At 38.9% G+C, this 12,091-nt stretch overlaps 1 protein-coding gene across 1 annotated transcript; it reads left to right on the forward strand.

Moving 5' to 3' along the window:
* Positions 1 to 2,437: 2,437 nt before the first annotated feature.
* Positions 2,438 to 5,337, forward strand: c1ql2 (complement component 1, q subcomponent-like 2). Its single transcript, XM_067409487.1, has 2 exons — positions 2,438 to 3,103; positions 4,034 to 5,337. Exons 1-2 carry the CDS (start codon positions 2,534 to 2,536, stop codon positions 4,211 to 4,213), a joined length of 750 nt encoding a protein of 249 aa, XP_067265588.1. The 5' UTR covers positions 2,438 to 2,533; the 3' UTR covers positions 4,214 to 5,337.
* Positions 5,338 to 12,091: the final 6,754 nt, after the last annotated feature.

Genomic DNA, 12,091 nt, shown 5'->3' on the forward strand with positions numbered 1-12,091 from the left:
CTTCTCTGGCATTTTTAAACAATTTTATGAAATATTATTTCTCATTTTTTTTCAGCACATGCAGTCAGAGTTACAGAATAATAATGATAATGCAAAAAATAAGGAGATTATGTGTTTTTTATTTTAATCAGGTTAGTTAAAAGTGTGATTGAATGATAATAATTCAATTTCGCAACCATGTATTACAATGAAAATTTTGGAAAAACAGTTATGAAAAGTAATGATGCAATCTTAATTCTTGAGTGTAGCAGAATTCAATGGATGTAAAATTATTATCATGTCACATATGACACATTTTATTTAATGTGACAGACAAAAAACAGTAACACCAGTGACAAAATGAATCTCCAGTGGCGTATACGTAGGACCAAAGATCCTTAATTTTTAAACTATAATTAAGTAGATTGGACTAAATTTTTACATTTGGTGTACAATAAAAGACTTATCTTTGACACTTAGTGAAAACAGTCAGAAAAAGATCATAAACAACATTTTAAAACTGTCTGTAAAATACACTGTCTGTAAAGTCGCTGCACTGAATTTAGCCAAATACCCTTAATTTAGCCATATCTGCCCAAAGGAGAATTAACAATGAGAAAGAAGAGTTATAATCATGTAATCTTAGTGCTATTTTATGCAAAAGAACTAAATGAATAGCTTTAAATAAAGTTTATCTATAAATGGGTAACACCAGTGACATTTTCATAAAAAGGTAACACCAGTGACAGTAACACCAGTGACAATTTTCATGAAAAATGCATTTTACAAAATGGCTGCTGCAAGGTGTCAACCCACATGTTGTCAATCATGATATATTCACTAAATCAAGTAGTTTAATCCATTTGTATTCTAGTTTTTTATAATTCCCTAGCAATAAAGTAGGTCACACCAGTGACTTCAACTAAAAGCTTCGTATGAAATTATGATTTTCTAATTAAAATTTCTGATAATTGAAAAGAGATAGTGGACTTTTCATTTGCCTTTCTACATGGATCGTCAGGAAACAGGAAGAAGGAAGTCGAGTGATGTCATCAGTGTGACTTTTTCTTTCAAAATAAGAGATTTTTGTTAAAGGTAACACCAGTGACACAACACCAGGTGACCACTACATTCATTATATATTTTATAATATTTATTTGGCATTTGGTTTTTTTATGTTATTTACATTATATATTTGATAGTTATGTATACATTATTGAAATTAAAATGGTAGAAAAACCTGTTTCTGAGCTCAAAATAAAGCACTTTCCCTCTGTACATGACTGTGGGGACGAGCACTTCTGTGGTGCTTGGAATTATTATAATTAATTAAAAAACAAATATTGGCACATTGAAGGCTCAAGAAGGTTTAATTGTTCAAATAACATATTGTTTCATATTAAAATATAAAAAAATTGTAATCCTAAAGTGTTTTTCAAGTGTAATATTTCTGTAAAGTCTAGGGACAGAAAAGTGGACGTTTCTGTAGAATGACCCATATAGAGAATGTTAAGTATCAAGTTCAGACTTATATTTAGTTAAAAAGTAAATAGCAAGCTGCCATTTCATGTTCTTCCAAGAAAAAGATGCATCCATGCATTCTTGAAGGAAACATTATGCAGTAAGGTTACTATTATAACACTAATGTTTTCCAAAGGTATTGCAGTGGTACCATGGTAACAGTGATGTTTCTTACAGCAATATTAAGTAATTATTATTAAGCAATATTATTAATCAGCATATTCATATTTCATGGTACATTATTAAAAGTAGTAACCTGCGATTGTTACCTTAAAGATCTATTTCTAGATGACTTAAGCCATAAAAGTTACTTCTGTTTATATAAACTATATTTGCTGATTCAGTTATATTACACATGTTTGACTTCAATACAACTTAGATGTTAGGTTCCCATTTTTTGAGTGTTTTTACATGAAAAACATGTTGCTTCTGTGGTGCCTTCTCCTAACATGTTGGCATGTGCTAATTAAGGGCTAATTTTGCCAAGTAAATGACACCACGTGATGAATATGAAGAATTAGGCACAGATTTGACCTAAACTAAAACTTGTTAAGAATGCCAATTATCACAACTAATTACTACAAGAGAAGGGGGTTGAAAATCTATTCTGTTGAACGCGAACATATGTTTTGTTACGTTCGGATCATCTCTATTATTTATTTATAGCTTTAGATGAGAGATTACCATCACAGCATCGTTCATCCAAACTGCAACAGCGTCGCTACGTCAGTCAGCGCGTCTTCTCTCTGCGCGCTACCTCCACCGCTCCGTCTCGCGCTCCAGCGCGCGTGCCAATAGTTTCTCTGACAACTCTGGCACAGACAGTGCTATTCTGCCAGAGGTCACAAGAAGGAGGGACGGAGGGGAGTGTGTGCATTTTATATACATTAAAAGGAAAGAGAGTTTTTTTTTTCTTGTCGTAATTTCAAGCTCGCGTGTCACCATTTCCTCCAAAAACGAGCTGGACTTTTTAGCGCGAGCTTCCCGGGTGCTCCACAGCAAGCGAATAATTGGCGCGGTCGTGGGCATCGTCATGATCGTGGCGCTGGTCATCGCAATTCCGCTTCTGGTCCAAACCTCTGTGGTTTCAGCGCACTACGAAATGATAGGCACCTGCCGGATGATCTGTGATCCGTACAACCCCAAACCGAGCGCCACGGCGCTGGAGGTGATGCAGGATCTCAGCGCCATCCCACCGTCTTTCGCTCAAGGGACTAGAGGAGAACCGGGCCGTCCGGGCAAACCGGGACCCAGGGGTCCACCTGGCGAACCTGGTCCGCCTGGTCCAAGGGGACCACCTGGAGACTCCGGCAGACCTGGATTTACCGGCATCACATCGGGGACGGCGAGGACTGAGACAGGAGATGTTGCTCCAGCGTTAGGGAACAACAAGATCGCGTTTTACGTGGGTCTCAAGAACCCTCACGAAGGCTACGAGGTGCTCCGGTTTGACGATGTGGTGACAAATGTCGGAAATCACTATGATCCCACCACTGGCAAGTTTACGTGTCAGGTGTCCGGGATTTACTACTTCACCTACCATGTGCTGATGCGCGGAGGGGACGGGACAAGCATGTGGGCAGACCTCTGTAAAAATGGACAGGTATTTCTACAACGTTTGCAGGAGCAAAACAGCAAACACATGATGCGAATTAAGGCTAATTAATAAGACTTGAATCACTCATGAAAAATGGGGTCAAGAAAAAAAAAGAAAAAAACAGGGAGGGCCTTAAAGTATTTTTCTTGTTTGTTTGTTTTTTTCACAGAAACATTTCAACCGTTTTCAAGCTACTTTTCGGTAAACACAAAAGTTACACACAATGCGCTGAGTACAAACTCGCGAACCTAAATCACTTTATCGTTGTCTAAATTGAACGGGACATAAAGTGTTGTCCTTATTTATCACTTTATTGACGCCACTTCAAATCAATGAATTATTCGCAAACTGAGCAGCTTGTTCAGATACAAATGCACGGTCTGTCTGCGCGCGTGCTGTGGAAATACGCTTATCCAACAGATGCACAGCTGGTGCATTTGAAGAACTCTGGGAATGTGACTGTATTCAGACATGTTCTGTCATTTTAAGCAGGAAAAAAAGTGCATGGTTTAAGCTGATAAAATTTGTCTTCAGTTTTCTTTGATTTTTATCTGGGGGTATAGGCTACACCTCAACGATTGTGCATCACACAATAAAATACGCATAAAGTGCATTGCTAAATAAAGAGCAGTCGAACACATACGCATAGTATCCATTAATAATAAAAACATTGGTTGTTGCTGCAGACAGGGAAGTGAATGCGTTAATGATTTAGCAGTCAAAAAGTAGACTACTATTAATGATATTATTTTATAAACACTATAAATCGTTCTTAATACATGCACCTTAACAGGTGACTAACTGTGATTTCTCTGCATGTGTTAACAAATATTAAAACGAAATGTGAGGTTTTTATTAGTGAAGATCCATTCATTTCAAAACTACAGGCTAACGAGTTCAGCGGCACTGAATGACATTCTGCGTTTATTTGAACAGGTTCGCGCGAGCGCCATCGCGCAGGACGCCGATCAGAACTACGACTACGCGAGCAACAGTGTCGTGCTGCACCTGGACTCTGGCGACGAGATTTATGTCAAACTCGACGGCGGAAAGGCGCACGGAGGCAACAACAACAAATACAGTACATTTTCTGGCTTCATTCTGTATCCAGACTGAGCTGCCGCGCGCCTCGTTTCACATGGACTGTTCGTGAATCTCCTCTCTCCGCGCGACACTCCATTGCCATTCCTGTCTGTATAGTGTCGCTGGGAATATAAGGATCATCTGAACTCAGCGCCTGTGTGAGAATTTGTTGTCTGAATTTGTCCCTTTCTGTTTAATGATGTCTTGTGTTTGGCTTTAATACCCAATTAAACGAAACATTAATTGTAAGCAGCAAAACATGCACAGGATGGTGATCAGGATACCACATCTAGATGATTACTAGCATATCTGTACAGTTCTCCAAGTGATTTTTGCTCAAATGGAATGATTTTCCTGTATAACTGCATTATTGAGCCCCTAGTCTGGACTTATGCAATTTCTGGTGTTAGATAAGTTGGTTTCGTGTAGCATATTTTGGTCTAATGCTGGATATCTTAAGCTGGACAAGTGTAAACAAACAGGTTAAGTATTTCTGCTTTTTGGAAAATGAAAGGGAACGCTTATCTTAAAATCCTGTCATCGTTCACTCAATCTCATGGTGTTTGAAACCTGCACAGACTTCTTTCTTTTGTGTAACCCAAAAAAAGATATATTTTGTACACTGTCTAGCTTTCCTCGCCATACAGAGAAAGCCAATGTTGTTTGGGTTGGGTATACAGTAGAACGAAAGTCATGCAGGTTTGGAACAACATGAGTGTGAGTAAAAATGAAGGGATTTTATATATATATATATATGGTTGAATTATCCCTTTAAATCCTAATTTAAGCTCTATTACAAAAGCAGTAGAGCATTACAGTGTGTTTTCAGTTTGTATTTAAATAACAAATCTGTGTGTGTGTGTGTTTTAATGAAGTGTTGTAATTCGGCAGTGAACTCTGGGACTTGACGTTTGACCTCACACAGGTTCTTCTGAGACCTTCAGCAGCTAAAACACTGAGCGTGCCAAACATCACGGCCAAAGACAGACAGGGAGGACATGATGTCTAGTCAAATCAACCAAATAAAATCCACATAATACAACATTTCCAACAACAACTGTTATTAAGAAGATCACACTGACCAGAAAAACTGAGTTTAGCTGCTTTTTGATGAGTATTTGGTGCCTGTACATTCAGATGTTTTCCGTTCTGGTTAAAAGAGAAGGTTAATAAACATCCTTAAACAACAGCAAGGCGTCTGTTAATCCATCCGACACGTGGCTTAACACACTTTATATATAATGAGCTCCTCATTAACACCCGATTACACACTGAGCAGCATGAGGAAGAACAGTAATATGAGACATAAAACAAGAGTTTTGCTGTCAGCCACAGGTTTGATTATCAGACTAATCTTTCATACATGTTTACCCAACACACACGATTACAGCAATTAAACGCTCTGGTGCTTGTCTTTCTAGCACTCTGCAAATCTAGTTTGATTTGTTTGTGCAAAACACATCTCTGACTGATCCGAAAGATTTACTGGCTTTGACAAAAGAACCAAATTGCATGACTGTTCACACAACCCATGAATTCAAATGAATCACCTGAATAATTCTGGTTTTGTCTTGGATTATTCATTTGAAGTGTTTGTCTGGCCGCCCATCTGTGTTCATTTTCGAGTTGTGTAGGAACATGTGCCTTGATAAGCTTTTATTAGTCCGCGTCTGTGCGACGTATAAGTGCGATCTGATCCTCGTGATCGTGTGAGGAGGCACAGCTGGTAGTTACAGAGTGAAAGAAAAATAAGCCAGGGGGCTCACATCACTTTTCTCTCTCCTTCTCACTCTCCCCTTGCTCATTTCTCTCAGTTCATCTGCCACTCTTTACAATATAACAGTACACACACACTGGAGCAGCTGGGTAACAGACCTGTCACACAGTTTTGCATTGGATGTCTTTCAGGAAGTCAGCAGGAGCATTGGCCAGTGCAAACACACACACACAGAGAGAGAGACTCCAGTAATGACATCATTCAAAGCGTCTCCGTCACAGCAACTTTATTTCATCATTAGGTCTCAGGGACAAACACTGTGCTGACACTCTATGCAGCTACATCAACCCTAACTGCTCATCCTCACACTGAGTCTCCAACACGATCACACATCTGCTGTTAAACATCGCCAGAAGCTGCTTAGAAGAATCCAGTTTGTTTAGCCCTCGTGTTCTGTTGTGTGAATAATGATGTAGGGGGAGAGTGGGGTAAGATGAGCCATTTGTTTACTTATGTGGTCCTCAAGACAAATGAACATTTTGAATGATCAGAAAGAATACATCTATGACAAAGGGTTCTTAAAATATGGCTTCTTATTAAAAATGTGTTCCTGTGGTTCACTTTACCCCAGGCTAGGGGTAAGTTGAGCCGAGTCAGTGGGTGGCTGTAAACTGACCATCTAACTGAATCTGAAAGATTAAAAAAAAAAAAAGATAAAAACTAAACCATAATATAACACCGAAATTATGCCAGTTTATACTTCAGAGATTTAACTAAACTTCAGTGCCTTCTGGTGGGATAAGTTAAAATTCTGGTTCAATTTACCCCAACAGTTTTTAAAGTAAATGGATGCCTTCCACTCCTCCCATGTGCTTCTCCTTTTCCCAGTCTGGCAGAAATGACGGGTGGTTCCAAAATATATGGTTGCATGACAATAAAAGTACAGTGCAGTTCCCAAGATACAGGGGCTGGGTCAACTTACCCATTGGCTCATCTTACCCCACTCTCCCCCCATGTGTAATAATAATAACAATTATTATTTTTCCTTAACCAAAACCCAATTATTTAAACTCGATAAATGAAACCATTTAAAAGAAAAAAAAGAGTTTTGTAATTGTAGCAAGCCATCTCGCAGTGTTACAACCTGTGACGTCACATGGTTGGTTGGCTCCATTGGATTAATCTTTCTGGATTTTTCTGTTTAGTTGCTGTGATCGTTACAAGTAATAGATAAACTCATAATATCTGTCACCAAGCAGTTGACCAATAGGGCACTCAGTGCTATTTGCAAGGCTGGGCTGATTAAAAATAGGCAAACAAAAATAAGTCAGAACTCCAGCAGTGAAGGATAAATTGATTAAAAACTATTGCACAGAATGCAAAAGGATCAACAAAGATGATGGCAAGGAAAATGACCGGATCAGGGATCACGTTTGGAGATTATCCAGCGTATGCAGTGCAGTTTGCAAAATGGGTGTTTATAATGGTTGTGGTTCATTTTAATTTCTGACAGTCATTTGGCTGTTTCTCAATATGTTTTTTATGCTTTATTTAGTGACAAATCACACAACAATTAAATACAAAATAAATATAACAATAACAGCAAAAAGAGTAAAAAAAAAATAATGATAATAGAAACAATACAAATCAACTGAAAAAATAAACAATACAAAAACATAGGGGTATATATACATAGGGGTATTGAAATCAAACCCATATCTAATTCCAAAATAAGGTGATAATAAAAAGCACACATACTAGCTTCTCAGAAATTGAGTTCTCTTTCAAGTCTTGAGCTTAAACGACAAGACATGCCCGTCTTGGTGAGTATCCTAGCAGACATAGTCGGTTACGTTTTACGTTAACATAAACAGTTGAGAAAGGCAAGACATGATATTGTGTTATACTTGATATCTGTGCATTAAAGGATTAGTCCACTTTCAAATTAAATTTTCCTGATAATTTACTCACCCCCATGTCATCCAAATGTTCATGTCTTTCTTTCTTCTGTCGAAAAGAAATGAAGATTTTTGATGAAAACATTCCAGGATTATTCTCCTTATAACGGACTTCAATGGCCTCCAAACGGTTGAAAGTCAAAATTACAGTTTCAGTGCAGCTTCAAAGGCCTTTAAATAATACCAGATGATGAATATGGGTCTTATCTAGTGAAACGATCAGTCATTTTTTTAAAAAAAAATGTAAATGTATATGCTTTATATAAACAAATGATCGCCTACCAAGTCAAATTTTATTTGAAAGTGGACTAATCCTTTAAGTGAAAGCAGCCTAATATTCCTGCTGTCTGTGTTTTTATTGTAAATCAAACAACAAAAGACAAGGAAATCACTCACTGCTCTTGATTGAATGGCTTTTGTAACTTTAATAAGGATTCGTCTTTAATTTATGCAGTCAAATATCTAATGTTATTTTACATTTGATTACTTCATTCAATTTCTGTACCTGAAAAACCTGAAAATCACTGGAAAATGCTGGACTCAGCTGGTGTCGCACAGCCCCTCAGCTTGACCTTCGCCGCTGTCTCCCTCCAGTTCCCCAGCTCTGCTTCGGGTCTCCTCTCCACCAGCTAAGCTCCCCAACACAGATCCCATGGCTTCACCTCAGGACTCCAAGCCCTTGACTCCACCTTGGCCTGTCAGCCCATCGGCTCCTCATAGGCTCTGCGCTCCCTCATCTCTTCTTTGGTCAACCATCACTCAGGCTCCACTGGACTCCCTCATTCCCTGGGCTCTACTTTGGTCCATCGCCACACTGGTTTCACAACGGTCTTCCAGGCCTCCAGCTGCGCCTCAGCCTTCCACCCTTTCATCTCCACTGGGATCCTCATTCCCTCCGACACTGCTATGGTCCTCACTCCCTCCGGTGTCGCCCTGTTCTGCCAGTCCCCTGTTGTCACCTCAGTCCCTTGAGTCCGCGGCATCACCTTGGACCTCCAGACCTGCGATGTCTTCCCAGGCTGTCGTCCCTGCGGCTTCGCTGCAATCTCCATCTCACCCAGCTCCTCCTCTGTCGATTGGCCCAAAGGTTCTGTCCAAAAGAGCTGTCAGGACTCTGCGTTGATTCTCCGTCTGCTGCACCAAGGAGGGCCACCTTCCCAGCTCCTCTTGTTACTCCCCGTATTCACTGTCCACCTAGTTGTCCTAGTTAGTTTCCCAGTGTATTTATACTCCCTGTTCTGTTCAGTTCATTGTCGGTTCTTGTCTGTGTGTTACTTGGTTGTCTTGTGCTGTGGTGGAGGCTCAATTTTCACTTACATTGGGCTGCCTTGCTTTCTTTTTGGCAGCCCAATTCTTCAACACATCGTCAACAAGCAATAACTTAAGTTTTCTAAACCTGGGATCCAGAGCATCAGCGTTCAAACTCATTAGGCAAAACACTACAATCATGTCTCAGAGAATAAAAGAGACATCAGGTTACCTCTGTGTTTGGGAAAAATGGAGCAGCAGGAGGAGGAAGGTGAGACAGTATCTCTAATGAAATTTGCACAACTTTGGTTTAAACAGTATTTTGATGGAAGTGTCTTGAACTTAGCAAGTTCCTAAGACTGGCTAATGTACATAATTCACCATATTTATCTGATATTTTGCTTTCTGCTGTATTTTTATGCATCACTTTGAGAGTAGTGTGTGTGTGTTTGTGTGACAGACAGAGTGAGACTGTCAACATGAATGACGCTTAGGCTTTCACAAAACTTACTTAGGGACATCATAACTAGCAACCATATTGATTTACGGTCTTAAATAGTCAATACATATAGCCACAATCAGCATACATTTTTACGGGCTTTCAACTAGCAGTCTTATAATTTAAGCTAAATGTGATGAACGTTACCTTGTGTCGACTCCGCTCCGTGGACTTGATGCGTGGATTGGGTGTTTTCGAGTTCAGATGTTGAAGCATCAAGATCGTACTGTTGTGGTACGCCAGTTAAATCTTACAGTTCAATTCCTGTTTTAGTTTGAAATGATCCCAAACTCTGGAAACTTTCTGCCATTTTCTTTTGCCTGAATCTTCTCCTCTCCCCTCGCTGTTTTCTCCCCATTCCTCCATTTTTCATTCTGCTGCGACTTCTGTGTATCACATGTCCAGAGTCTAGTGGGTTGTGCGTCAGTAATACTGTGCTCCGTGTGTAGTTAAATGGACTAAACAAAGCTTCGAGCAAATAATTCGTCTCAACGATTTTTTGTATTTGAGTTACTCAAGGAATCGTTTCAGCCCTATATGGTAACATATTACACTGAAGTAGGCAACTTTTAATTAAACATTTATTTAAAGCAAAATTTCTTCTTTTAACCTAACCCTAACCTGTGAAATTACATTTCTTTAATAGCCTAAACCAGGGAGGAATAATTGCTGGCACGATAGCAAAAGCGAGAGATGTGTATTTATTTCATTCAGATAAAGTATGGGAAATGTCCCGCCCCTTACCATAACCACGAGTTTTATTTTAATTAAATTAATCACACGCATGCGTCATGCTGCTCACTTGTTCAGCGTCAGCCAATACTGAGTCAGCGTTCTGACATAGATCCTGGAAGTGCTGGACGTAAACTACAATATTACAGAAGAGAATATATTGTTGAATAAAGTCGTCATTTTTGTTTTGTTTTTGCACACAAAAGTATCCACGTTCCTTCATAACATTAAGGTTGAACCACTGCAGTCACGTAGACTTTTTTACCCTGGTTTTTAGTACCTTTCAGGACCTTGACAGTGGTGGGTAAATTGCTGTCTATGGAATTATTAGAGAGCTCTCAGACTTCATCAAAAATATCTTAATTTGTGTTCTGAAGATGAACGAAGGTCTTATGGGTGTGGAACGACATGAGGGTGAGTAATAAATGACTGAATTTTTATTTTTGGGTGAACTAACCCTTTAATAGCAGTCTAAGCACATTAAGAAACTATAAGAACAATTATCATACTTTAACAAAAATGAAACATATTCACTTATATTTCCAGCAAAACACTAATTCCACAAAAATAATAATACAAGATACTACAGTAAAAAAAAAAATGAACTTAAATGATTTTAGCAAATGACTGCAATATAACAAAGAGTGAAAAATTTAAGGGGGTCTGAATACTTTCCGTACCCACTGTATGTAGTAACCTAAGCTGAAGACACTTGTAATGCAGTCCAACACACATACACGTGCTGTCCATCACTCATTATTACCCACTGTAATGCACAGCATGCCTCAGCCAATCAGAGGTTAAAGGGCAAGCACTCCCCTCTAATGCATGCTAAAGAGACACACACACACACACACACACACTCCTCTTGCTGTTAGATCTGGTATCTTCCAAATACATTCATCACTGAATAGAGGAAATCTGATACATTTTGTGTCTCATACACTCTAGAGCAGGGCTGGATCTAGAAAATTATTTATAGGGTGGCAGAGGGGTGGTATGAGGAATATGAGGGGTGGCAACACCAAAGCAAGCACTCATGCAACATTTTTGTGGTTTGATTCCCCAATAACATCCGGGTTACTGAAGTCAGCAGCGTTATACGCTTGCTAGGAATGGGTTTTCTTTGTCGAAGTTTTGGATTTGATTAGCTAATAAAATATTAAATCTCAGTCAAATCAATATTTTGTGTGCAGTTATTTAATTATTTCATCCGGTATCACAGACTCGCTCTCATACATACGCTTACAAACAAAAACTATTGCTTTGTACACTGTTGGATTATAAGGTAACAAACGGGTATGATTTTAAATCAGTTACATCTCAGATCAATATCTTTGTGACAGTGGTGTGACTGTACCGTATCCCTTAAATATCCATTTTGTGTCTAATTATTTACTTGTGTGGCAGGTAACCGTGCATTAAGCGGGGTGCTGATTTGTGTCGGGGTGTTAATCACCCTTCAGTGTTTATAATTAGATAACAACCGGGTGGATGTACATTGATTATCGCTTACTTAATAATTGCAGTACGTCCACAGTAATTTCACAGTAGGGCTTTATTGCCAATGTTAGTCAGGTTTTTACAATTGTACTGTAATAATAAAAAATAAAAAAAGCTTGGTTTTACTGTGAGTTTACAGTACTGGAAAACACAAAAGTGACTGTAAACAAACAATATCACACTCTATTTTCTGGCACCCAGCATGCAATTCAGCATGAATAGATTATGCTGTGAAGTTTCTTGATTCTCGCTGG

This window comes from Chanodichthys erythropterus, chromosome 14 (assembly GCF_024489055.1).
Source record: "Chanodichthys erythropterus isolate Z2021 chromosome 14, ASM2448905v1, whole genome shotgun sequence".
Taxonomy (NCBI): Eukaryota; Metazoa; Chordata; class Actinopteri; order Cypriniformes; family Xenocyprididae; genus Chanodichthys; species Chanodichthys erythropterus.

Bases quoted from the DNA above. Each gene is read 5' to 3' on its own strand.
- c1ql2 (XM_067409487.1), top strand. From the start codon at position 2,534: ATGATCGTGGCGCTGGTCATCGCAATTCCGCTTCTGGTCCAAACCTCT. The intron at 3,104-4,033 runs GTATTTCTACAA...TTATTTGAACAG, and splicing joins ACCTCTGTAAAAATGGACAG to GTTCGCGCGAGCGCCATCGC.